The sequence below is a fragment of the Centroberyx gerrardi genome, chromosome 11, assembly GCF_048128805.1.
Source record: "Centroberyx gerrardi isolate f3 chromosome 11, fCenGer3.hap1.cur.20231027, whole genome shotgun sequence".
In the NCBI taxonomy this organism is placed as follows: domain Eukaryota; kingdom Metazoa; phylum Chordata; class Actinopteri; order Beryciformes; family Berycidae; genus Centroberyx; species Centroberyx gerrardi.
This window is the reverse complement of record NC_136007.1, coordinates 22,594,553-22,621,719: the sequence shown is the minus strand read 5'-3', so window position 1 is coordinate 22,621,719 and position 27,167 is coordinate 22,594,553. Positions and strand designations below refer to the sequence as shown.

The 27,167-nt window shown below is 43.7% G+C and overlaps 2 protein-coding genes across 8 annotated transcripts in view; both read right to left on the bottom strand.

Annotated features, from left to right (window-relative positions):
- Nucleotides 1–3: 3 nt before the first annotated feature.
- Nucleotides 4–15,131, bottom strand: zswim7 (zinc finger, SWIM-type containing 7). The gene is made up of 5 exons (XM_071900794.2): nucleotides 15,046–15,131; nucleotides 13,459–13,480; nucleotides 12,286–12,388; nucleotides 1,972–2,076; nucleotides 4–550 (listed from the first exon to the last, which is right to left on the bottom strand). Exons 1-5 carry the CDS (start codon nucleotides 15,119–15,121, stop codon nucleotides 440–442), a joined length of 417 nt encoding a protein of 138 aa, XP_071756895.1. The 5' UTR covers nucleotides 15,122–15,131; the 3' UTR covers nucleotides 4–439.
- A 1,191-nt stretch (nucleotides 15,132–16,322) lies between these two features.
- ncor1 (nuclear receptor corepressor 1) overlaps nucleotides 16,323–27,167 on the bottom strand; it is a 64,426-nt gene continuing 53,581 nt past the window's right edge. For 5 of the 7 annotated variants that reach the window (XM_071900783.2, XM_071900784.2, XM_078286396.1 and 2 more), the window contains 17 exons: nucleotides 26,892–27,142; nucleotides 25,969–26,290; nucleotides 25,450–25,677; nucleotides 25,009–25,212; nucleotides 24,421–24,570; nucleotides 23,416–23,613; nucleotides 22,841–22,982; nucleotides 22,083–22,567; nucleotides 21,743–21,859; nucleotides 21,127–21,293; nucleotides 20,794–21,008; nucleotides 20,548–20,682; nucleotides 19,713–19,858; nucleotides 19,404–19,457; nucleotides 19,115–19,309; nucleotides 18,853–19,017; nucleotides 16,323–18,732 (listed from right to left, as the gene is read on the bottom strand). In XM_071900783.2, coding sequence (XP_071756884.2) covers nucleotides 18,533–18,732; nucleotides 18,853–19,017; nucleotides 19,115–19,309; nucleotides 19,404–19,457; nucleotides 19,713–19,858; nucleotides 20,548–20,682; nucleotides 20,794–21,008; nucleotides 21,127–21,293; nucleotides 21,743–21,859; nucleotides 22,083–22,567; nucleotides 22,841–22,982; nucleotides 23,416–23,613; nucleotides 24,421–24,570; nucleotides 25,009–25,212; nucleotides 25,450–25,677; nucleotides 25,969–26,290; nucleotides 26,892–27,142 — 3,374 coding nt within the window. In that variant the 3' untranslated portion in view covers nucleotides 16,323–18,532. The remainder of the gene's footprint in view (nucleotides 18,733–18,852; nucleotides 19,018–19,114; nucleotides 19,310–19,403; nucleotides 19,458–19,712; nucleotides 19,859–20,547; nucleotides 20,683–20,793; nucleotides 21,009–21,126; nucleotides 21,294–21,742; nucleotides 21,860–22,082; nucleotides 22,568–22,840; nucleotides 22,983–23,415; nucleotides 23,614–24,420; nucleotides 24,571–25,008; nucleotides 25,213–25,449; nucleotides 25,678–25,968; nucleotides 26,291–26,891; nucleotides 27,143–27,167) is intronic. The other 2 variants (XM_078286397.1, XM_078286398.1) reach the window with 2 other exon arrangements.

The window sequence follows — 27,167 nt, the reverse complement described above, 5'->3', positions numbered from 1 at the left end:
GATCAGTCTTTATTCCTAAAATGTCAAACTGTCGAGGATAACGTGACAGAATTTGTATTTACAAATGACACATGGGAGAAAAATACATATATTCATGTTTTTAAAATGTTTTTTAAATAAGCATGCAGCCTCTCACAGCCTCATTTTTCATCTGTTGCGGCTTAAGATAAAAATAACCTAAAAATAATGCAGCACACACTCGATGAACAGATGTTGATCCTCTGGAAACATCAAGAACTCTTCCAAAAGAAAAAAATAAATAAAATAAAGCAACATCTGGTGTATTTCAGAGAGAGCGGGACCCACAGTGGGCTTCCCATGCACCATTCCTCTCCGCAGTGACCCGGAGGGTCCGCTTAAAACAACACATCACTCATCCAGGAGGGTCCACACTGCCGCTGATCCACATACCTCACTGGGTGCTGTATTTATCTGGGTGTCACGGGGGTGCCGTCCCACTGAGCAGCATGGACATGTGCTGGTCCGACACGCTCTCCTGCTGAGTAACACCCATGGCCTGGCACAGGTAGGCAGCCAGGATGTGCTTGCACTGGCAGAAAAGAGAGCAGACACTGATTCAGTGCATGTGCATGGGACACTAATGTGATTAATTACATGTGCATGAAGCCTAGTGACATTTTAGACGGACTTCTACACTCATATTTCAAATGACTAGACTGGAGAAGCCAGACCAGATGGAAATTTTCCGCTGAGTAATTGGAAAACATTAGTCAGAGAGCAAATGGCAAAACTGTTTCCAATATTTATATCAAATTATAAACATTTATATACAGTATATATATAACAAAAACACTTATGTGATTGAGGGAATAAGTGTGTATGATTTTCCAACTGGAGTACATGTGCTGAATGAGTAATGATAAGTAATGATTTACTTGTTTTCACCCTCTGCCTATTACATGCATTATAAATGAGCGTTCCTCCACAATAACACGACTGTGAATTAGTGTTTGTCATCTACACAAATGAGCTAAACTGAAAGTGTAGTGAAATGGGACGGGGTTACAGCGTGTGTGCATGTTTACTATCTTCTCCTGTCTTATCTGTGCATGAGCACACGGCGGTCTACAGTTCCAGGGAGAGCCCCTTTATCCAGCCGCTCTCTGACCTACTTCTGGATGGTCTGGCCTTATCAAGTCATGCTGGAGTCTGCAGCTCCCCCGAATCGACAGGGGGAAAGGACTGCTGACTGCGTGGTCAACCCCACTGTGTGGCACTAACATGTCGCCCAGTCAAACGGGGGACAGAGGGTGTCTCTTATGTCTCTTATGGTTTTGGCTGTGGGATTATGGGTCTCCGATGGGATAGCTGGGTTTAAGTCAGATCCATCATCAGCTCGGTTGCACCGCTAATGTTTGTTCCACAACTGTAATGGTACGAAAACAACCCCCATGTCTAAAAAAAAGAAAAAAACACAGCAGCAATTTTAGTATACAGCTAGTCATAAAAGCCGATGGAGAATTTGATGAGGCGGTGAATACTTTTGCTTTTCAGTGCTGTTTCATGGGGAATGGTATCGGCGCTGCTGATGTGTTCATGGGGAGTCTCCACGGTCGGCTACGGCTCTCGGTTTCTCAGACTGATTTTAGCAGCAACCTCAGGGGAACAGAGTCTTACTGATACTCGGGGCGGGAGCTGAGGTCGCTCGGTTGCAGATATTTAGAGCTACAGTTCATGTACGAGCAGTCATCAAAGGGGAGACGCCCCTCCATGACCAGACAAAAACATGACCTGACCACAATACATCTGTTACGCACATTTCAACGTGGGCTTGTTCTGAACTGTGCTTCTTATTTCTCCAGGAAATACGCCTGACTGACGAGACACAATGGGTGTGAAACTGGCCGGCTGATGTCACGTCTCTGTGTGTGTGTGTGTGTGTGTGTGTGTATATATATAGAATGTATATAAGAATGCATGTATATAAGTATGTATATGTATGAGCCTCACCAGCAGGCCTTCATTCCTCCGCAGCACGGTGTAAGCGAAGGCCGGGCACGGACAGTAGTGACAAGATATGAAGCAGGTATACAAATGACCGGATCCGCCCATTACCTGCAATAAGTAAACAAACCATCACCATCCAAGGCACACAGAGACTGAGAGCATTAGAGCGCAGATTCATGCAAAGTGCATTTAAATATGTGGCACTTGGGGTAGGGTAGGATGACCTTAAACCGGGGCAGTTTGTATGTATTGAGCTAATTTAAAAGACTCTGAACCATGCCAACGCATTTAAATAAAAGAGAAACGTGCGTCTACAGGAACGGCTGTCACTTCATGGAGAAGTAGTTTGATCAAACAAGTATGACAAGAATTCTGTTTGTACTGCCTGTCAGTTTAAACAGCCTACTCTCGCATAGTATGATGCAACCGAGGAGCAGTGGACACAGTAAAAGTAGAGCATGGAAAGATATGAAGGAAAACAAGTCCTTTATCGACTCGCTGCATCCCTGAGGTCTCTCAACTAGTCAAGACACATCCCACAATCCTTCATGTTCGCAAGAAGCAACGCTGCAGCTCAGAGGCTCGCGGCAGTGAAGTCATCAAAAAAATGTTTCAAAGTGCATCCTCCCCTCTTCAATGTTTCACAGATGTGACAGAACTGGGGTTGGGTTGAAGGTGAGGTTGCTCTCACCAGCCTCATCATTCCAGATTAGTTATTTGGAGGAGACAAGACAGAGATGATGCATTTTTAAACAACTCAGACGCGATGCCTAATGGGCTCGGTTGACGGAGCCTCCTGTATGCTGGGACTCATTCCCTGCTTGAGACAGATATTTACGTCTAGCCCTCACGCACATGACACATGAGGACATTAAGCCAGTGGATTAGCTTGACACCCCGCAATAACTAATGCCTCCCAAGATGGCAGAGCAGGCTCCATTATTCTCCAGAGCCTCAGTAAATTACCTTTCCCTGTGACCTACAAAAGCAAAACACCTCATTTGTAACATGTGACACTTCATTATTAATAAGGCACAACAGGGACAATTATGTGGACTTGGAAGGCCGCAGTGAGGCAGAGGGGTGAATGAAGCACCATGCACAGCGGGACGAGGGCTTGAAGGGAGATGCAGCAGTGTGACTCAACTGGTGGAGTCCCAGCCAAGGACCGCTGAAGTCTCAAAAGACTAGAGGGCATTGAAAACCAGCTCACACTAGGGCTCTTTTTTGTTCTTCGCTGGCATCGTAGAATATGTGACACAAACTGCAAAGCTGGCTAGATGTAGCAGCAACGACACAAACTGTGGGCTTCAACTGGTGTTCTGCCTCCGCTAACCTGGCAGGGGCCCAAGGGCGAGGAGAGGATTCCACAACAGGACACTAAATCAAGCGCTCCCGTTCAGTTGCTGCAGATGGCATAAATGAAAGTTAATGCTGGCTCTCACGGGACTAATTCTGGGGAAGCCATCATGTGCCAGGAGTTTGGATGGCCCTTCAGTCCACTGGTTCCACACCACAAGAAGGGCTTCAGGGAAAAGGAAAACTCTGGGAAGTCACTGAGACACACAGCAGCACATGCATGTTTATTCCAGGATACATTTGCATCACCAGTGGCTGCTGATTGGATGCATTTATCTTGAGTTCAGAGTCTTTTACTGACTCATATAAAAAGGAGCTGAACACAGGACGCACCAAACTTTAACTGCATACGCTTCTAATCACATGCTAAACATTTACGGTTGGGAGCAAGAAGCAATGCATCAGCAAGCTGTGTTTTTAAATCACTGTGATGGTGTTTAAGGGCAAAAAATCCTTTTTGAATGGCGCCACATAGAGTTTGTTTCGCATTCCAGCTCGGCAAAAGGTTTGTCAAACCGATGCCATTGGTGAAACGATGACATGTTAGAGAGCCGCTTCAGCTGGGGGACTAATGTTAGCACAACTGCCCCGTTCACCTTGTAGGAAGAAATTCATGCTCTACAGGCCAGAGAAGAGGAGCGGATCTAATCAGTTGTGTCAAATCTATGATTTGAGGCACAGAAAAATTACTCCTAGATGGTGAAACATCTTTCTACTGTATCCTGCAACTTTATCGCCAGATGAACTTGAAGATTCCCAAACATGGGGTTATGAGACGCCATAGAAAGCCAGCAACATGCGCAAGACATGTCATATATCTTTAAGCAGGAACATTTTCAACTAAATCAAAAATCAACATAAGTTGTTATGCTGCTAATGTCTGCTTCAACTTGAGGATCAAATTACAACAAATTGTCTTCATAAGTGATCTCAATCATATTTGATCAAGTAGTAGTAGTAGTTCTCCATAGACTCAAAATTCAGAAAGCCTCCTCACACATATAGTTGGACAATCCTTACAGTGTAAGCTACACTACTCTACTACTCTACTACTCTACTAGTGCTTCTGTCCCCCAATGGGCCATCCTGTATTCCCTATGAAAAGGTCACTGAACGTTAGGAATGAGGCAAGTTGAAAAATCCCAGCCAATCCCACCATGCCATGGTCTCATGCGTTACTCATTCCTTTGGTAAGAGGAGATCAAAACACCACAGAATCATGAGAAACTCAATCTGTGCAACAAGTCCCACAGTGAGGCCAGCCAGTATATTAACAGGAAATGATGCAAGTGACGAAACAAGTTCATTCATCAGGTGCTATTTCAGCATTCCTCTGACGTTGTGTCTGGCTGGGAAGTCATCATGGTTCCAGTAAATGCGCTAAGTGGTCTAAAAGTTCAGTTGAGACAAATATGGGTCTGAAGATTTTCAAATTGTGCAAAAGTAGCTGCTTTGTCAAAGATCATCCCACAGACAGATGCTCTCTCATCCTATTCCTGACTTACAGGAAGTTTCTAAGTGGATCATTGGATTGAAGATGTCAGGGTGAAGTGGACAATCAGTGGATGACTTATTGTCTTCAAGCGATGAGGCTGGGATTTCAGTTTCTGGGCTGATAATAATAAACTTTATTTATACAGCACTTTTCAAAACAAAGTTACAAAGTGCTTTACATGGTTGCACCAGGATTAAAATATTTCAGGACTGAGGCAAATAAAATCAGGCAATTAAAATAATACAGAAATAAAATGGAATAGAATAAAAAAACCCAACAATAAAGACAATAACAATAATAATAATAAAACAAATAAGACAGATAAGATAATAAAACAGATAAGACATGTTGGCAATAAAACGGTGTGCTAGAATTAATAAAAGGCTTTTTTAAAAAGATATGTTTTGAGAAGTGATTTAAAAGATGTCACTGATTCTGCAAGCCTCAGATCCTCTGGCAGGGAGTTCGAGAGCTGAGGGGCCTTGACTGCAGAAGCCCGGTCACCTTTAGTCTTGAGCCGGGACTTAGGAACAGCCAGCAGAGCCCTGCCCGAGGATCTGAGGCTGCGCTCTGGCTCATAGGGGAGCAGCAATTCAGCAATGTAGCTGGGGGCTAAACCATGAAGAGCTTTAAAGGTGATCAGTAAAATCTTAAAATCAATTCTAAAACTGACTGGTAACCAGTGAAGAGAGGCTAAAACAGGGCTGATATGATCTTGTCTTCTGGTATTTGTTAAAAGCTGAGCAGCTGCGTTTTTGTACCCGCTGAAGGCGTGAGAGTTTTTTGGCTCAACCCTGAATACAATGAATTACAATAATCTAACCGAGATGAAATAAAAGCATGGATGACCTTGTCGAGATCAGGCCGAGAGAGAAAAGACCTGATCTTTGAGATGCTCCTTAATTCATAAAAGCATGATTGAACAACGTTTGTAATTTGTTTTTCAAATGAAAGGTCACTGTCCAATATCACACCCAGGTTTCTGGCTGCAGGTTTGATATTTGAAGACAGGGATCCAAGATGTTTCTGTAAAATAGGGATGGACTTTGGGGGACCGAAGATAATTATTTCCGATTTGCTTTCGTTTAGCTGGAGAAGGTTTTGGGACATCCAGCACTTTATTTCTGACAGACCAGATAAAAGATGATTAAAATTGCCTTCTTCACTGGTTTTTAATGGGACATAAATTTGTGTGTCATCTGCATAACAATGGTACTGGATTTTGTGTTTATTTATGATATGTCCCAGTGGTAGCATGTATATACAGAACAACAAGGGGCCAAGGATGGAGCCTTGGGGAACACCACAGGTCAGAGGGGCCACAGAAGAGGAGGCATTATCCATGACTACTGAGAAAGTTCTGTTTGATAAATAGGATTTAAACCAGTCTAGAGCAGTATCCCTGATGCCAACCCACTTTTCAAGGCGATCCAATGGGATACAGTGATCCACAGTGTCAAATGCAGAGCTCAAATCCAGAAGAATTAAGATCGAACAATCACCAGCATCAGCTGTAAGTAAAAGGTTGTTTGTCACTTTGATGAGAGCAGATTCGGTGCTATGACGTGCACGGAAACCTATTGAAATTTGTCAAAATATCATACATATTGATACAAGAAATCAACTGTAAGTAAACAGTTTTCTCTAAAACTTTTGACAAAAATGGTAATTTAGAAATGGGTCTAAAATTTTTCGGCAGGGTCAAGGCTTGGTTTCTTAAGAAGTGGGTGCACTACTGCATGCTTAAGGCAGGAGGGAACACAGCCAGTGGACAGAGAGCTATTTACAATCGATAAAATAATGGGACCAACACTGTTAAAAACCTCTTCGAGTAATCTGGCAGGCATACAATCCGAAGGACTCGATGAAGGCTTTAATTTGGCCATTGTGTCCTTTAAAGTGCACAGTGAAAGGGCCTCAAAGTTATTGAGCAAGGCAGAGGGGTTGCAGTGTGGAGAAGGAGAAAGGTCACCGGTGGCATGACCGGTGGCATGACCAATCTGGAGTTTTATTTCATTTATTTTGCTTGTGAAGAAGGATAAAAATTGCTCACAAGTCATGGGGGTGGCTTCAGTTTGTTGGCTAGGAGGAGGGTTAATTACGGATTCAATGGTTTTGAAAAGAATTCTGGGGTTATGACGGTTTGTTGTAATGATGTTAGAGAAATAGGAGGACCTGGCTTCTTTTACTGATTTCTGATAGGTAGACATTAGTTCTTTCATAATTTGATATGAAACCACCAGACGGTCCTTTTTCCATTTCCGTTCGGCTTGTCTGCATTTTCTCTTTATTTCTCTGGTGTTGTTATTTAGCCAAGGCGTACTGTGAGTTGATTTTACTTTCCGGATTTTTACAGGTGCTATGGAGTCAAGTACAGCTATACATGTATTGTTGAAATTGTCTAGCAATTCTTCTGTAGTAGACATATTTGATTTTTGGTTATTGCTATGTGTAGATGCAGTGGTGAAGGCCTTATGAAATCTATCAGCAGAGTTTGTATTGAGGACACGAGAAGAAACATAAGTAGCCACTGTGGGAGCAGGAGGTGGAAGGAGGGACTTAAAAATAATAGCTTTGTGGTCAGACACACATAAGCTAGCCTCACTGAGATCAACACTATCAAGAATAAAACCAGACGACAGAACAATGTCCCTTTAAGTGAGTGGGGCCCTCAACTGACTGAGTAAGATTAAAAGAATGCACAATGTCTATAAAATCCATAGTAAAAGAGGAACCAGAGGGGCAGCATACATGTATGTTAAAATCACCTAGAATCAGGACTCTGTCAAAACGAGGTATAATAAATGCTAAAAGATCAGAGAATTCCTGAATAAAACCAGAGTTGGATTTTGGGGGTCTGTAGATTAAAACACAAAGTAGTGGGGCCTCGCCATTTATCATAAAACCAAGTGATTCAAATGAGGAGAAATTTCCAAGTGAGTATGGGGAACATTTAAAATTCTCTCTGTGAATCACAGCCAGTCTACCTCCACAACCTGAAATCCTAGGCTGCTGAAAATAATTAAAACCAGGAGGACATGCTTCATTCAGTGCAACACAGTCACCTGGACTTGACCAAGTCTCAGTAAGCATAAATAGATCTAACTGCTTTGATACTGTGAAATCATTGCAGAAAAATGATTTATTTGCCAGTGATCTGACATTTAATAACCCAAACACCATTGAGTTAAAAGGTGGATATGGAACAGGACTGGCCAAGGAGGCATGAGGTGGGGCAGCAAGGTTGACAGGGACCAGATTATTAACATTTATTGTACGGTTGCGTTTCCAGCGGGGGGCTCTGCTACTGGAAGCGACAGGAATAGTCCTAACAGGTAATACAGGATGAAGTCACAATTTGAGACAATTTCTAATGTTTGTAGACAGCATTTGGGCCCCCAGTCTACTTGGGTGCAAACCATCAGGACAGTAGAAGGCATCCCGCAGCCAGAAAAAATCTAAGTTCTGAACATATCCAAAGCTGTTGAAGTTGGACCGTTTACACAGCCAAGAGTCCAGAGCGTACAGGCAGCTGAAAATTTCCGAACCACGCCGGCGGAGATACGGAATGGGACCGGAGAAAACAACATTGCGTTTCAGCGCTGCTAAAGACTGAGCAATTGAGTTGAATTAGAGAAAGAATCTAGAATCTAGAATCTTGAATCTAGAATCTTGAATCTAGAGAAAAATGAATCATCACCATCAATCATCATCTGAGTTATTTTACTATGTGAGTCTATGGTGAAATGGTACAGGGAAAATCTGTCCTGTAGTGGCAGGAGTGAAATGATTAATCTTCATCTCTGACACATCAGGACCTGGGCTCAGATATCATGTATTAGTGAACCACAAATTAATTTCACTCTTATTTTAAGTTTACAGTTTCACATAAATATCTAGAATATCAGTTAGATAGAACACTGCACTTAGCATAGATCTAACACAAAAAAAATCCAAAATGAAAAGGAGTTTAGAACTAAATTTCTAGAATAAAATGTACAAAAAAAATACATAAATGAGGGGGAATGAGCACCTTCTTGAGCAACAGAAAGTAACTATGCCTCTACAAATATGACTGTCACTAATGAAAAGTGGTTTGGCTAAACACTGTGTTAGGTTTGTTGGATCGTGATAGGTGTACCTCTGGCATTTATATTTCTCAACCTGAGATAATAGATAGATAAAACCCAGTAAATGCTCAGACATGCAAGTTTTATAAACTTGGGAGAGTTGAGCCAGGTTGTATTGATATGAATGGAGTAGATTCAATTGCATTACGAAGAATTTATATTGTTGAGTAAATCCTCTTACCTGAAACTTAGACTACTTAACTGACGCATCTGTCAAATTTGCATAATGAGTACAAAATGTTGTAATTTCCTTGTTGATGTTGATCTAACATATTTTATTTGATAGTACAGAATATTTCAGAATGCATGTGCCTGACCATGTCTGAAGTATAAGGACAGAATACATTTTAGCTTTCTGAACACTTAACTCTCCCTAATGACCTTCACTCCATTCCACAGCTTCATGTAGCCTAAACAAGGTTCTTCTAAAACCTGCAGTGCTATCCCTTGGCCCTTGATCTTCAGACCACAGCTTCATGTAGCCTAAACAAGGTTCTTCTAAAACCTGCAGTGCTATCCCTTGGCCCTTGATCTTCAGACCACAGCTTCATGTAGCCTAAACAAGGTTCTTCTAAAACCTGCAGTGCTATCCCTTGGCCCTTGATCCTCAGAATGGCATCTTAACCTCCTGTCCTTCACGGATACTTACAGACGGCCATTAACCTGAAGTCAGGGAACAGGTATGATGAGATAAAGCCTAAATATTGTCTTACGACCAGCCATATCCTTGATTTAACAGATTTCCACATGGAAGACAGAAAAGCTAAATGAGTTACCGAGTGCGGGAAGAGCTTGGCTGACAACAGCTGCCCACTAAAGCACTCACTGTCAAATATAAAAGTGGAGAATGAGAGACCAGTGTAAGTTAAATATTTGTGGCATGGCTCTGAAATAGCCTTTGACTGAAGAGTCACTGTGTAAACTGCCTCACTCAATGCATCCCTAACTGCTTCGACATAAAACAGACTTGCCCCACAACTGCTCATCAAAACGTCACAGACACAAACTCTTTATTTTCAAAATGTATATTGAAGAAAAATAATAACATTATGCAATTATTAATGTGTTCTTGAAAACCCTCCTTGTGAAGGCATGTGCATTATTGCATGATATAGTGCCACTATTCCCAAAAGTGGAGTGCATGTACCTCTGGAGGTACAGTAGGTGGAAAGCTTCAGGGGCGACCAAGGAAGACTCTAACTGGGAAGGATCTGAACAGCTAGACAGACCTGTGGTCACACCCTGTCAAAAATCCATGTACTGGTTACTCATTACTACCCATAAAATACTCACATGCCTCGAAACTTTCTTTTTACAGTAATTTCTCTTCCTGAACAGTACCAACTTCAGTCTCTATTCACGCTAACTCGCGTGCCAAAAGGAGGTAGCCGTTACATGAGGAATACTGTATTTTACCGAGGACACATACCATGACTTCAGAATAACCAACATGGCTGTGGAGCTTTCTTTCAAAAACTCAGATATCAAAAATATATTTCAGTATGAAAAACCAACATACATTTCCCTTTAAATCATAATACTATACCTAATAGCCTATTAGCATATAGTCAACCATCAGTATCATTTCCTACGATCACACACACAATTACCTAAACCCAATCACATAATACATTCTCAACATTAACATTCAAATTGGCCCATAAAACTAAATCAGGAACATTTTATATGTCCGTTGTTCTCCACTATATTTGTTCTCAGGAAAACCAGAGACCATAATGAAATAGGAAAAAAAGTTTTCCAGTGTATGAGCCACAGCTGAGAAAAGAAGGGGATCTCTAAATAGACTAATATTAGGCTAATCATTTCCAATAACTGCTGTTGGACCAACAGACAGCCTTGAGGGAATGAAGTGAAACAATGAAGGAATCGCCAATTGAATTGCGTCCAAACAGAAACAGGATTCATGTCTGTATTTGGCTGCGTTGTATTCTGCAGTTCCTTTTATAAAACTGCTTTCGCAGGGGCCTGAAGGAGTTTACAGGAAATTTGGGTCACGATAACCACAACCTTGGTGGACGGACCTTGATTCCTCCACCACAAGTCCTTCTACGACCCACTGAGGTTACATTGTAATGCTGGGGACAGGGTGAATGAAGTCCGTTTTCAAAGTATGTGCTGAGTACACAGTTCCTTTTTTTGCGTTGGGATAAAAAGTAATACGATAATAGTAAATAAGATATTTTATCTATAAAGTGCTTTCCAAAAAAGTTATTTTACATAATGATGGGCCACGGTACTTCTTCTCGGGGGAGGGTATCAAAATAATCAAAAGGGCCATATCAAGGAGCTTGATACGTCCCAAAGGATCAATGGATGAGATATTACAAGATAGCCAACAAACGTATTGGAAATGTAAAACAGAAAATCCCTGCAAGTTAGGTCACACCTCTTATTATGTTCTTGTGATCTTAGTGTCTTAAGTGTCCACCTCTCAGTGTCTCTTTTATACAAGTTGTAATGCGCTCAGTAGGTTGGCATTCACTGTACACATATTTTTATGTGTGTGTGTGTGTGTGTGTGTGTAGACCATGCCCAGACTTGAGTACTGGATGTGCCACAGGATGAAGGCGATCCAGGGTTTTATATGTGAATTTAGCTCTCAGGCAGCCAACACAAGTTCTTTTGTTGTTTTTCACATCACTTAAATGCAAATTAAAATCCAAACTATACACATACAATTTCTTTTACATCTATTCTTTTAAATGAGATTCATTCATTCCTTTTCTTGGTTAGGACTTCTGAATACCACGCAGGCCACTAAAAGTCGGGGGAAATCCTATAATCAGACTGCTTTCATACTAAATGGCACAGAACATTGATCTTAAATGACTCATACAAGATCAGCTGATTTGAAACCACTTTCTCTGAAACGTTTGGTAGAATAACGGCTTTGGGGAGAGATCTAGATTAGGTTTCTCAAGTACTGCAGCATCTTTAGAGATAAACTACTGGGACTGATATATAGAGATATATTTTAAAAATGTGAGGATGTCAACAAGATATTATGGTGTGAAGAACACAGCTGATTTCTGACACATGAATAAAAGTGGGTTTCCAGGAGTCAGAGAACAGTGTTAACATGCATTCAGCTAGTTAATGGGGCAGCAAATCCTGACGCCCAATAGTTCAACTTAGAAGAAGAAGAATATTACATTACCTCTGGCAAGTTGGTAATGAATTTAGTCTGGAAAAATGTGGACATTGAGGTATTGATCTAATATTAGAATGCACGCCATTAATTTGCAGGATATAAATTGTGTACATAGGAATATTCTTCTTAGGAAGTGCAGTGTTGACTGAAGCACAGCAGACCTGGAAGGCTTTCCGCCCGCTGGGAGACGACATGCAGGTGACGGAGCTCCGGTCCACCAGGTCCAAGGCCTGCAGCGCACACGGCCCAAAGACAAACCTCAGCCTGGAAGACATGAGAAAGAACTGCAAATGTAAGAGGGGAGGGAGAGACATAAATACATTCACACCATCTATCATGCAAAATAATTAGTTATGCAGGCAGCAGATTGCAATTCTCGCATGGGTAAGCAGAACCAAGCAAGTGGGAGTTAAATGAAAAATCCATTCTCAAATACTCTTACACTGTTACGTATCATCAATTTCAATGCATTTCAATGTTCAATGCATCCCGGAAATACCTGTTTTGTGAGTGTCTGTTTTAGGGTGGAGTTTCCTTTAACAGATAACAATGAACCATGCAGAGTTATTTGCAGCAGCGCTGCCAAAAAAGCATACAAGAGTCTGTGAGCGAGACAGCCAAATCAGCTTGGTAAGACGATTCTTGCATGTCAACTATCACCCGGTGCCACTTGCCCCACCACAGCTTGCTTTGCCCATTTAGCAACACTACAGACTATGACACTGCTAACCATAAAGCCAACAGCACATGGTATGAACAGTATGAGCAGCAACCCAAACAGCACAAACTAACTGTATCTAAACTACTCAATAAGATGGAGAGGAGACAAAGTAGGGGAAAACCCTAAAAAAGCACGATGTCTAATGACCAGAGAATATGATCAACAGCCCCAGAAACCAGACGCCTCCTGACTAACAGACAGGATGTGGTCATGTTGACCCACGCAGGTAGCACCCCTCCGCTCTCGCTAATACAAACCACTGTACCAGGAAACGCCTCAATAAAGACAAGTAGAGTAGTGCCATGGCATTGTGTCTCTGTACTACATCACTTTGGGAAGCCCAGACTGTAAAAAGGGCACGCTAGTCCTCCTCACTGTGGTTTCTGCACTTAACACCCACTCAGACTCGGTGACGTGCAGACCTTTTTATTTGGATCACAACAACATTAGTAGATGGTCTTCAAATCAGGGCACAATTCAAAGAGCTTTTTATGACTGCAAGCTAAATATGTCATCGGTGGGATAGTTTTCGGCAACACTGCTGATAAATAGTTTTGGCGGTGGGTTAATTAAAGGGGGTATGGGGAACAGGAATCAGAGGATTAATACTTACGCAATGAGCAGGTCATCAGGGACTGCAAGAGAAGGAAATAAAATAAAATTACTTTCTTGAAATGTGTGTTCATGTATTTTGGCAAGATTACAATAAATCCATAGAGACAAGAGTAATGAAACTTTAATTAGCAATTTCCCGTCCAAAACTCTTAGGGTCAGCTAACCAGACTTTACCTGAGTGAAGAGGTTCAGAGTTCACAGTATAACAGAAGAAACACTAATAAAACACCAGCTGCCTTAGGGAAGTAGCCTAACTAAATATGACAAAAGAAAACACCAATCAAATGCTTTCTGCCTTAAGGAACCTGGTTAATTAAACATGTACTTAGAAAATATAGGATCTGTTTAAAGGAGGGAGACTCACACATTCACATACAGATATGTCTGCTATGCAAACACACTGAGACAACCCTTACTCTCCATCTATAGGTAGTATTGTTTTTGGCTTTGCTTCAGATGAAATGTTTATGAGCCACTGGAGTACTGTGCCTAGACATGAGTGCCTGTACACTTGATCTTCCCAACAGTCTCAGTTGTACCTAGTGAGGCAGCAGTAGCCTAATGGTTAGAGATGGGAGCTGGTGGTCTACAGTTACGGGTTCAAATCTGCAGGTTGTTTGTTTGACAGCCTTGAGCAAGGCACTAAACCCCCAGCTGCTCCCCTGGACCTGCCCAGTATCAACTGTACAAGACTGCTGTAATGTGTACTCCCTAGCTGTGGATTCAATACAAATGAAACCAGCTCTTCCCCAAAGCCACTGCTGTAAATGGGAGTGTGTTCTTCTATTTGCCAGGTTAAGAAATTACCCAATTTAGGGCATCAAAGCCACTGAACAATACTTATACATGTCCACTGAGGAATAGCAAGCACTATTGGGATTTAGGTTTTGAAAAGAAACAATTCCCCGTATAAATAATGGATTAAATTACACAAACATTTACGGCCCCTCTGAAGTAAGTTTTTAGTGAAATAACAGTCCCCTCTTAGAATTTTTGCTCCTGTCTGACACAACTGATCTGACATTACCTGCCTTGTCATGACATGACAGCAAAACAGAGATCCCAGTGATGAATATAATATGTTGTTGTTGTTGTTGTTGTTGTTGTTTTTTACAGCCATTGACAGTGACATGTGTCATCATGTTGGTGTCTTCAAACTACCACCAATCTTTTCAGGTTTGTAAAATAAGCCTGTCTATGCTCAGCTCTTCCTATGACAAGAATCCACGGACTAGAACGGCAGAACTGTGGAGCAGCAGCGACACCTACGGCCCAAATGTGAAACTACATCACTTAATACACAGGAAGAAACGACAATATTTGGACATGTTACTCTTATGTCATATATATATTTATATGTGTGTTATGCTATCATACATAGTCATACTAGTTGCATTTCTATTGTTGAAAAAAATATCAAAATATCTAGTCCTTCCTAACCTAGGATAACGTCAGTTAACGTTAAACGAAGTTTTGACATCCCACTACTAACTTACCCGCTGTTGGTAATGCAACAGCTAATGTTACGTTAATTTGACCAGGCGTTTACTATTAGTTTCCCCTCCCTTCACCGTTTTCGTCTTACTTTGGGACGTTTCATGGTATGTTTTCTGGATATCTTGGAAAAGCTGTTCAGCCACTGCAGGTAAAAATGAACGCATCTCAGACTGTTTGTTTCAGGAAGTCGTTGATATTTACCGGCAGTTTCTCTGGCCAATGGGGATGCAAGCGCAGTATTACGACTTCCGGTTTGAAAAGGTCTGTTTCCTCCACAAAATAAAAGTCCCCAAGAGTAACAAAATACTGCAAGTTACCGTGTTTACTAGAAGGCATGAAGTTTCCGCCCTCAGTATGGTCTGGTACAGGCAGGAGACGGGCTGCTTCTCCCCGTAACCGTGCGAACTACAGTACTACAAATACTAGAAATTGTAGTCTCGTTACCAATTGAGCTTAGGCTACTCACTTGAAGAAAACTAAGTAAACCTGCTACACAGCACCTCTGCATACGAGACGTTGTTTCAGATGAAGATACATTTTACTGATAATAAAAGCATGGAGGGTGTAGCCTGCTCATTCCTCAAAGAATCTCATTTAGTGGTTTGTCTTGCACAGAAGTAATTTTTCCTCCCAGACAAATATATTGGTGACAGCTTAATACTCACGAGCATAATACTTCCCAACATAATCACGGACTTCAGTTTGTGAATCACCAAACATTAACAGAGCTGAAAACACTCCCAAGGCTCATGCTTCCTGTCGACTATTTTACATGTGTACACTCTTGCTCATAAGGGCTGTCCGTAATCCTGTTGTCTTTACAAACATCTTAAATTAACTGCATCTTAAACTTTCACTTTTCTGTGTTCCACTATGTGATAGAGGCTTGACACTAGACTCTCTGAAAGTTAATCATTGGTAATAATGTTGAATATAGTCGATCAGAACATTTTGACATTTATTACCAGCAAAATCGCAGAGAAAAGACCCATTGTGAAACACAAAATACATGACCACAGACGATGATACTGTCTTATTACCAGAATGTTGATAGTTGCTAAGCACTTTTATTGCGTAGTATTTAAAAGGTAGAAAATTGTATGAGCATTCAACGACTTAAGTCACTTGAAATTTGGTTTATGTGACATCTACCACTAGGGGGCGTTATTAATGGAAAATGATTTTGTAACATTGTGGCCTGAGCCATGACCCAGACTATATAATCCAAAAACCAACTGATACTGGTTTAAAGAAGCGGTCCATCTGAATAACTGAGAATTATACCCAGTGCATAGTCTACTTTGTTACACATGGTGGGGAAAATAAAATCAATCAGTAGTCAATAAGAAGATGCATATTTGCACATTTTTCAGAGGTGGAGAACTGATCCACTTTATTTGATTGGTCTGAACTCTTGTAATAGACTACTAAGAGACATTGTGCGATACAAACATTGCATTTCAACATCATAGGATACATGGGGTTTTCAAGTCTCAATTTCAAAAAGACAAAAAAAGTCACCACTGTGTGTTTGATAGAGAGCTGAAAAGATGCTCCAATTCTTTTTCGGCTTCATTTCGGATTCTTTAAGATTCAAGTTTGTAAACTTTTTTGTCATTGCCTTTGTAAACACATAACATCCCATCAAAACAGGATGAATAACATCGATGTTGAAAATGATAGAAAATAAAAATCTGAACATGAGCTATGACAAATGATTCAAAATCAAAATGAAAAGAAGAAAGGAAATATCAAGTTCAGAGCAGATTGGATTTGTTATTGAGTGAAGCAAAAGCGGAGAAAGCCAAAACATGGTATGGTTTCACATATCTGAAAACGACTTGCAAAGGAACGTTACTGCCATTATTAATGTTGACCTAGTATAATTCAGAAAGCTTCATGCCCATTGATGGAAACAATTTATATAACCCAGGATATAATGAGAGCAGAGATTAAGAGCATGATATCGAATAGCCATGACAGCAAACTCCTAAACATTTAACGGTACCATACACTAAAATTCAGACTGTGATGCAAGTGTCACGCTACAAAATTATGTACCAGCTACAAGAGAAGACAGGAACTCAAAACATCCAGATTTCCGTGAGTGGTGGGAAAAGTTAAAGCACATCTTAGTATACTCCTGTGCTGGAGGCTGAATAAGTTACACAACAGGTAGTATGCTTTTTGTTGTCAAAAGCTACAAAGCAAAAAAGTGCAACAATGGTGCAGACCATTCTTTATGTTTGGTTAGTTTTGCCTTTTTGTCTAACGGAAAGACAAATTACACTGAGTTCAGATTTCTGTCAGGACAGTATCAAAAAAAAAAAAAAAAAAAATAGAGGGACTACAGAAACAAACAAATACAAACATCAAACACCAACGTATATCTCTGAGAAAATTAGTTAAAGCTGCCTTCTTTCTCAAGCCACAAGGCATGGCAAAACCTCTCTAAAAAAAAGTTCCTGACGTACTTTATTTACCATGACAAGGTTGCAGAGCAGATCATTCCGTGCAGGTTGGAAACCGTAGAGAGAGACAGCTACAGGTGACACACCGTGGTCAGCTTCATCCAAAAAAAATAAAAAATAAAATTGGCTCACTTTCATAATTCAGGTCGACACGGGGCCCAGAAGTAGTCATAAGAATATCGTCTTCGGCAATATTAAGCTTATAACAGACTCTTCACCTTTCTGCTCTGACACCAGTGTTCACAACTTGTTCCAAAGACATTTCTCTGTCTAGACAGGGGTGACAAAAAGTTTCCTTTACCATCTGATATTGTTACAATCCATGCGTCGTCTCCGCAGTGTTGCGAAGACGGGCATCAAATCACAATGTTATATGAAATGTTAGCTTCTGTGTTTGTTTCATCCTCTAATGTCCACAATGTTCAGGCTCTGGTGGTGCTTGGTGGATGGCGGGCAGGGGGCCTGCGCTCTCTCTGTGCTCCACTCACTGTCAAGTACAAACCACAGGTCTGAGTCTCTCTTAGCTTCACTATGGTAAAAGAGATGGGGGGGGGGGGGGGGGGGTTGGGGGGTGGACTGGGAGAGACAAACTGTGATATTAAAGATTACACCCCTCCTCTTCCCATTTAAAGTGGATCGATTTAAAAGCGACATTAAAATAAGAAATAATCAAGTTAAGAAAAACACTGCAAAAGGTTACTCTATTTACATACAATGATTTTCTTAAAGACAAGGTATATCTTTACAGAAATCAAACAAAATTCAGAAATTGTCTCTTATGTCATTTCTTTTTACATAATAAGTTCTTCATCTTTACTACAGCTCATGTCATCCTCTCATCAGTTTTTTCCCCTCCCCCGACAGGCTGGGCCAGTGCCTCCGGACCAAAAAGGGAGTCTTGTTCTGAGGGGCCCAGCCTGTCATAAGCTGCTGCTTTTCCTCTCAGCAAACAGCCAGGGGGCGCCATAGCACCAAAAAAGTGACGCCACCCCCTCTACTTCCCACACTCACCAGTGAGTGAGGTTAGTTCTGGGGGAGGGGGGGTGAACAGACCAGGCTGAACGCAGGCCTCTCTTTCTGGTATGGGGCTGTAGCGGGCGGGGCTCAGTCGTCGCTGTCCGACAGGGTCTCGTACTGCTCCGACAGCAGCGGCTCCCTCTCCCACACCCGCTGCTGCGCCACCGGGGCTCCCGCCTGCAGCTGCTGCTGCTGCTGGCTCTGTATGGAGGGGGAGGCTATGGATGTGGGTGGTGTGCTGCTCAGCATGCGCATGGTCAGCGGGTTGTAAGGGAACTGCATGGAGCCTGGGGTGGGGAGGAGAAGATGAAATTAGATATGTTACATGAGAAACGGCATCCAGGTTTTCCCCCTCTTTGATTTTGGCGGGATCCAGTTTTTGTGACAGAAGGGGTTGAATGGCTCACCTGCGGACGAGGGTCGGTCCTGCCAGGTCCAGGCTTGTCTGTGGTAATCTCCCTCGGAGTGGACGGAGGACACTGAGGAGGGACGCTCCCCTCCCGCGTATGCCTGACCCAGGTTAGGCGACTTGGATTTCCGGCTGTTGGCTTTGCTCTGCAGTTTCTGCTTCCCTGTTGGCAGAATGTGAAGATCAGCAACATGTTGAATATGCGATCCCTCTGAACTCGTGTAAAGCTGAGGCTGTGTGTTGTGCGATTAATCCCTCACCCATACTAGGTGATGGGTTGGCCTCCTGGCGGGCGTCACTGCCTGTGCTGGGTGTGTTGCTGCTTCCATGCTGAGGCCCCTGGTGCTCGTCCTGTCTCTCCTCCAAGTTGCCCATCAAGGCCTTGCGGATGATGTCCTCCAGGCCCAGATTACTGGCTGGGTCGCTGAAGGAGTGATTCCTGGCATTGATGCTGCCTACAGATTACAACGCGACAAAGCTTACCATGAGGGAGGAGACATCAAGTAGAGTGGAGCATTTGGAGTCAGAGTGAGCTTCGCTACTACTTACTGGAGCTGGTAACAGCAGGCAAGTTGAAGATCTCTGTGCCTGGTTGCGCATTTCCTGAAAGACACAATTATCAGTCGTTCAGAAACAAAATGTCTGAGAAACAAAAAATGAATTAAAGAATGGGAGGGCAAGTAAAGTTGCAAAGTTACCACACACTTTATCAGTTGCAATTTACTGACTTAAAAAAATTAGAAACAATTAATGAATTCAGCGAGCATGTCTTGCATGCATACATATTAACACAACGCTGTGTTAGTTCCATCAACTCATGCGTGTTAGAAGGAAGAGGATAAGAAGAGACCCACTTACCAACATCAGAATCACCGACACCAGAGGAGGAGTTCAACTTACGAAAGATCTCCTGCTTCTTGGATTTCACCATGGGGGAGGTGTTCTCCAGCTTGGTGAAGAAGGAGGGCAGGTAGCTGACGCTCCCCGGGGAACGAGAGTCACTCCTGAAACCAGAGAAAGGGCACAGGGTTAGGAGTCATACGTCAGAAGGGTGAATGGGGCAGCCGGCCGCTGGCAGCGCTCCCCACTTTCCACCCTGCTGGGATGCCAAACAAGATGCAGCTGACAGGGAGGCACATTCTGCCTGTGGGCATTCAATGCCAGTGCCAAGCCAAAAGTACCCATACAAGAATGTGATTTACTGTCTTACACAGCTGGGGATCAAACATCAGGGTGTTACCTAGGCCAAGTAATGGGTTTTCAATAGGAAAAGGAAAGTGTTAAATCTTCACAATATATACTACAGGTGTATTAACACACTTAAGAGGTGCTGCTGCATGAGGAAGTGAAATGGATGTCAGAGGCTGAAAAATCCTCTTCTATCCCTCTCCTTAGCTCTTCTTTTCTTTTCCTAGCACTTCTCTACATCTTATCTTACATTATTGATTATTCTATCGCCACTGGAAGATCATAAAGGCACTATAGCTCTAAGCCTTATACAGTTCCTCTGGATAAGAGTGTCAACTAAATACCTAAAATGTAAAATATGAATGCAAGATCAAAACGGATTCTGAATCAACTTTTACACTATAATCAGATGTAATACTGCCTCCTTGAGCTGAAAGCTTCAAACCTGCATTAGTGGAAAGTTTAATTTGAGTACATGAGAGTCCATAGTGTGTAGATCCTGTACCTGGTCTCAGGGTTTTCAGTCTCTCGCCTCTGGGGTGGAGCCTCCTGTTTGTCCATGCCCTGGTAGCTCTGGGGAGGGGAGATGGGCTCATAGTTCTCCATCGGCCTGCCTCCTCGCTCTGGAGACTTTCCAGGCCTGGACAGGGAGGAAAGTAGACGGGGAAAGTTGTTGGGTGTTAGAAAGATAAAAATCTAAATCAGACTCATTCTGTTATTGTTTGAGGGTTTAACTGGCCGGCTGGCCTACCTGGCTCTGGGCTTGTCGGGGGCATTCTCTGGGGAAACCCTGCTGGAGGGTCTCTGGTGGTGCTGGGCCTGGGCCTGATTCTCTGGGCTGTAGCGGCTGGGCACCTTGGCCCGACCTGACGAGGACACGGGTGGCACCGCGCCCTGGAATGTGGCAGAGGAGGAGGAGGCCGGAGGAGGGTCCTGATTCCGGGCGAAGTCCTGGGTTATGATATGCTGCATGAGGGAGAGGGACAACAAAACCAGGTTGGTTAGGTGGATGTACTGGGTGATTCTGTAATGTATTGCATCCCTGCTTCAGGTGCGAGTTATTTTGTGCTCCAGTATTTCCTACCGAGATGTGGTCTGCCAAGGTCATGACCCGGTGGGTTTTGGGGACCTGGGAGTAGCTGTCAGCCTGGGAGGAGGGGGGCTGCTGGGGGCCGGGCTGCTGGGGGCCGGGCTGCGGTGGCTCCCCTTGCGGCCGGTAACGACTCATGTCAAAGGCACGCATGCCAGCAGCTGGGGATTGACACGAGACAGAGCGCTGGTGAACTTAAGGCAGAGGCAGTCTGGATGCGTGGAGGGGTGAGGAGAAGGGGAGGAGCTGCTAGACTGTATGCCAACAGTAACTGATCTACATTTGCTCTCAGCTGACAGGAATAACTTCACAGCAGTCTGGTGACTAGACTGGTGCAGAGGAATGGTGTCTGCCATACTCAGATGACAAGGTCAGTGGGTTGGCAAGTCATTCAAGTTCTGGTATGCTTACTCCACTTCACTAGCAGCTAAATTTAGCCTGGATACATCTACATTCAATCAGCCTTTCACAGCTGAACCTGTCTCATCAGTGTTATATGTCATCTCTGATGTGAAGTACAGAATCTTTGGTTGTAAAGCTCAATTGAACCTGATAAAAATCTATTCTTCACAAGAATTCATATGCCCAAACTGAATTTGTGTGTCCTCACCTGCTGCCTGTGGTTGTCTGTCTTCTGGTTTGTCCTGTTGGGGTTGGACTGGGGAATTGGCGGGGCTGATCACCTCAATGGCTCCTCCACTGGGGTTCTCATATCGACTGGACGACACTGCAGGACAAGTATGGAAACGGTTACCATCAGTACTGAGAAAAGGACAGGATTATCAAGGTTATGCACTCTTTAAAAAAAAAAAGGAAAATGGATCCAAGAGTTAACTCATATTACTGTTGTCCACTCAGCTAATTCATGATATTGATGTCCCAACGCTCTTATGTGTAGTTCTAATGAGGTTAAACTATTTCCTAATCTAATGTGTATCTAACAGACTTACAGCTGCTAGAAGAGTCGGAGCTCTGGGAGCCTCTCTCTCTGGAGTCTTTGTCCGAGGCAATCTGCCGTGTGATGATGACGTCAATGAAGTTGGCGGCCGTGATGGTCGTCTTTCCACGGGTGCGAAGCTCCTCTTCAATGCGGGACTTGGTTTGGGGGCCCTTATCCTTGCTCCCCATGCCAGGGCCCTCGGCATAAGCCGGGTGGGGCTTACCCCCTGGCAGAGACATAGAGCCATATGGTGACTGCATGGAGCGTCTGTCCGCCTCCTGCTGCTGCTGATCGGCAAGACCAACTGCTCGCCGAGCTGCGGCCGATGAGGACATGTCGTCCTCCCGGTCGTGTTTGCCCTCCTTCACCTTGGCCACATCCATCTGCGGGGCAGAGGCTGCAGCGTCCACCAGAGCAGCCAGAGCGTCAGCCGCAGTGTTGTAGCGAGAGCTAGCCTGCGCCGCTGTCGACGCTGCTGCTACCGCCGATGGGGGCCTGAAGAGGAATGAAGAGAGGGGTTGATATGAGATTAATGCATCAGAGATATTTCTAAAAACATGGGTTCACGGAAAAAGACAGGTGGCTTGCATTGTGTGTGTGATGCTTCTGAAGTCTAGTAATTGGGCTGTTAAAGCAAATTAGGCAATTGCCCATTCAATCATGTATATGAATTGAGGACAAACCCCCATGCACAAATGAACACACACACATACCAACAAACATATACCATCACGAGGGTGAGTAGGGCAAGAGTAGGTTTACACTCACATGAGAGAGGTGATGACACTCTTGCTGTTGGTGCCTTGGAAGATGCTGGGTCGCTGCTGAACCACTCCTTCCTGTGGCCTGACGGAGGGGGAGGGGGAGCGCAGATAACCACGACTCCCTGGCCGGCCTGGCTGCTCCGGACCTGAACCACACACACAAGAAGCACTGGTTACACAACAATGTGCTTCAATATAAAATGCCCAAGTATATGTGTTGTCTCAGCAGTCCATGTACAGTAATAGCGGCAGAGAAATTATTCATTCACAGATGATTATAAGAGTTGTGTGAAAATTTGCAGCTAAGGTGCAATGAATCAGAGGTATGCTGCATTCATCTTATGCTGCATTCATGTGATGTGGGACTTCACGGCTCAATGCAATGACTTGGAAGTAATCACTCATTCAATCTTGTTTGGAGCTGTCAAAAACATCATGATTTCTGTAGACTGCGGTTGCCTGGATAATTGTTCTTAGCTTTTTCACACTTAGCACACACACACAATGTGATGCATTTGAGTTGAGAGATTCACATCCTTAATCTATACAACTGTTTTAAATGGCAACAAACCAACTCACCTCCACGCATGTATTCATTGGCGGCGGCTACTGCCCGCTCCCGCTCTCGTTCTCTGTGCTCCCGCTCCCTCTCCCGATGCTCCCTTTCCCTCTCCTTTTCCCTCTCTTTCTCCCGTTGTTCCCGGTCGCGCTCCCTCTCCCTCTCCCGTTCCCTCTCCACGCCAACAGCGGCGGAGGCTGCAAGGTGGGCTGGATGGCCTGAGGACAAAAACGACAGACATCACACACACAGAGGGTTCACACACACACACTCATCAGGATCTCAGCAGGATGGGTTAAGCCAGTGTTGCACAGGCTTACTGACGAGGTCTGAAACCATCACACCAGGATGCCAACCACCATCTTTTCCCTGAAATTAGGTTCCGTTTTAGGAATATTACCAATATTACCATTTCAGATGAAACCATCAGTGCGACAGACCACACAGGGTTCTACAGTGCTGCCGCTTTAGTTGCTTATGATCCTAAAAATAAATTCACATTACTTATAAAACAGGGTGGGTGCAAGTTTCATAATGTTATATTTAGGACTTTTTAAGGCCTTAGAAAGAAATATAAGATCAATTTTGCAAATGAAATAAATGTGAAAATGTAGTCATATGTCTGTGTGACAAATTTCTCACTGTAAAAAAACAGTGCACAACATCCAAACATTTTTAAGACCTCAACTGAATTTAAGGTTTGCTTTAGTAAATTGTATTCTTTTTCAGGGCCTGCAGACACCCTGTAAAATAAAAAAAAGCACAACTTGACACTCAAAGTTCCCTGTGCCCTGCCACAGTCGGTGGCCATTTTGTGAGAAATCTTTCCCTTGTTGTTTTTAGGTTGGGGTGAGACTGATAAGCTTTGACTTGGTCTGTCTGTGGACACGCAGCACTGACCTCTCAGACCTCGGGGCAGTGCAGGGCTGCGTGCTTAAGCAGGAGGTGTGAGGGAACATGGAGATCTTGGCAAGGGAGAGAAGGGGACACGGGGTGTGGGGATGGGGAAGGCAGGGGGTCCTCACCTGGCGATATGGAGGCTGGGTTGAAAGCCCTAGGAGGGAAAGGGGGCTGAGCTCCGGGGAGGTAGGCGATGCGTTCCAAAGTGGGAGTACCTGTTCCCCCAGGGTGAGGCAACAGGATAGTTGGAGGCATCTGGGCTAGATCAATAATCCCTTTTACAGACAGAAGCAAAGGGCCAACGGTGAACAACAAGAACCGATCCATCAATTTCTGAATGTATGAACACCGTATACACTTAGCTGGAACCCATCACCTTCATCTGTTAGTGCTCCCAATTACAAATTGGTAAGTAAGCAACAGGGCTGCAAAGAGGGTGGAATAGTGGTCAACTTGTAAAAGGCAACCACTCAGCAAATGGAGGTTTGTATGACCATATCCAATTGGTGAATTGAGCAGAAGCCAAATTGGTTGCAGCCCCAATATGTAGAGCAAATCGGCAAATTTGTCTGGGTCATTTGCTTCTGGGCGTCTGGAAAAGGTAGCCACTACTTCACAAACACACAGTCTGCACACTACAGCCCCTCCCACCCATGGCCTCTCTCCCGCCTGCTGTTGCAGGCAAGAGAGGGTCAGCTGGTGGAGGGCCGTACCTCGAGCTCCGGCTGGGTAAGGGATAGCGATGGGCTGTTCCCGTGGCGACAAGCCCCGGGCCACGTCGGGCCGCGGGATGACTTGCATCTGCTGGGAAGTGATATAATCGTTGAGGATGGTCTGCCGTGTGTTCTCCATGGTGTACAGCTGGTAGGTGTTGTGGTAGCCTGTTGGGGACGGCTGCCTGGGGAACATGTAAGCCGCTACAGAAGACAGGAAAAAGAAAAAAAAACGAAAAAAAAAACACACCAAACATATGAACAGAAGGCTCACAGATACTGATCACCACTACTGACGTCAATAGCTGAAAAAAGACACTGGACATGTAGTGCCTATGAATTAGAGGGCCTGAGCTGCTCTCGTCAATTTACTCAGAATCAAGGCCATTATTGTTCTCAGTGGAAACGGTGTAAAGGGGCGGCAGGGTTTAGGTACTGTACCGGGATCCAGGACTCTGTGGAAGGCCAGGGCGGGGTCAAGGTGTGGGGGCAGGTGGGCTCGGTACACTTCTCCAGGGACCACAGGCCGGTGGTGGGGGTCGAAGGGGCTGTGGGAGGCTACAGGGTCGCCCCCCGACACTGGAGACTTGGCTGGGACACTGTCCCTTTGGGTGGGAGTCATGGCACTCTTCCTCTCATGTGGTACAGACTTCCCGGAGCTCATAGCTCCTTCGTAGGAGAGAAAAACAAACCAAGATTTCAAGTTTATTAGTTATTGGTTACTTAAATGATACCTCAATATAAGATATTGAAAGCTTATCTATCACAGAAAGCAAAAACAGGAAAGTGCATTCACCTGTCCCCACAACAACGTGTTATTTCTAATATGGTTATTCACACAAATAAGATGACCTAAGTGTCTAATTAAATCTTGTCTAACCCTACAATCAAAATACTGTAGAACTGGATGGCTGAAAATAAGTCTACAGTTGGTGATTAAAGAGCGATTATGAAATATACCCTCTGGAGCACGTCCCAGCATGGGTGATCCTCTGGACACGGGGTTGGTGCTGTAGTTAACAGGGGTCCTGCGAGCGTTGGCATCCTCATACATGCCTGGGCTAAGCTGGGATTTGTTGGCCTCCTGGTGCGTGGAACGCAGGACAGAGGTGGTGGAGTTGACCACGGAAGTGTGACGCACACGCTCCGCCACCGCCTTGCTCTCCTCGTACTTGGCTCGCTCCATGGCCTCCAGCTGGGGCATGGTGTGGGGGAGCTTACTGGGACTGGTGATTAGGGACTTGACATTGTGCTTGATAGTAGGCTGGTTCAGAGAGTGAATCTGGTAAACAGAGAGGACGGTTAATTGTTTGCGGTGACTGATCAGACTCTGAAAACTGAAATGATGTCATCATTGATGACATCAGTTACGTATATTTGTTGATTTTGCATATTCATATTCAAAGCATTGTTTTTGTTTTGAACATGGCTGCGGCATGCCAAACTCAGAGTACATCTGAATGCCAAGAATCTCTGACCCAGAGCATCCAAAGCATGAGAATACTGCAACCCAATAATATGGTGCTTTGTTCACAGTACAAAGTTGCAATGGCACAAAAAACATCCTGGTTGCTGAAGTCAATGGGTTAGGGTTAGGTGCTACAATAGTTGGGTAGGTCTATACACTGAACTATAAGCTAAATGTAGCTAGTGATAGACATAAAGTAGTATCTTACTTGAGTATAGACACAGGCAATAATATGTTGAAATGTAGTGTGGCTATAATGATATACTCTACATGAAAACTCATGTTAATTATCTTTAGTTTTTTTTATTGTAAATTAGTCATTTAGATTAAGATTCATTGATATAATAATTGCCCGATTAACTGATAACAGCATATTCATTAGTTGCAGCCCAGGTAAACTCACACACTGCCTTACCTGAGATATGGAGCCGTCCATAACTCTCCTGTCTGACATGTCAGGGGTCTTGCGGCTGTCCTGGCCGGACTGGTCTTGTCGGGGGATCTCGTGAATGGAGCGGCCTATCTCTTTGATAGTATTCATTCCCTCATAGGGCTTGCCCTTGCCAATACCCCCCTCAAAAGAGCGGATAGGCGGGCTCTCTCGCTTTATCTGTTTCCCATATTTGATGCTCTCTTCATAGGCCTCTGCAGAGGTTCTGGGTGTCCCTGTAGAGAATTGGAAAAAGTATTT

Bases quoted from the DNA above. Each gene is read 5' to 3' on its own strand.
- zswim7 (XM_071900794.2), bottom strand. From the start codon at position 15,121: ATGCGTTCATTTTTACCTGCAGTGGCTGAACAGCTTTTCCAAGATATC. The intron at 13,481-15,045 runs GTAAGACGAAAA...CTTCTCTTGCAG, and splicing joins ATACCATGAAACGTCCCAAA to TCCCTGATGACCTGCTCATT. The intron at 2,077-12,285 runs GTCTGCTGTGCT...TACTTATTGCAG, and splicing joins GCGGGCGGAAAGCCTTCCAG to GTAATGGGCGGATCCGGTCA.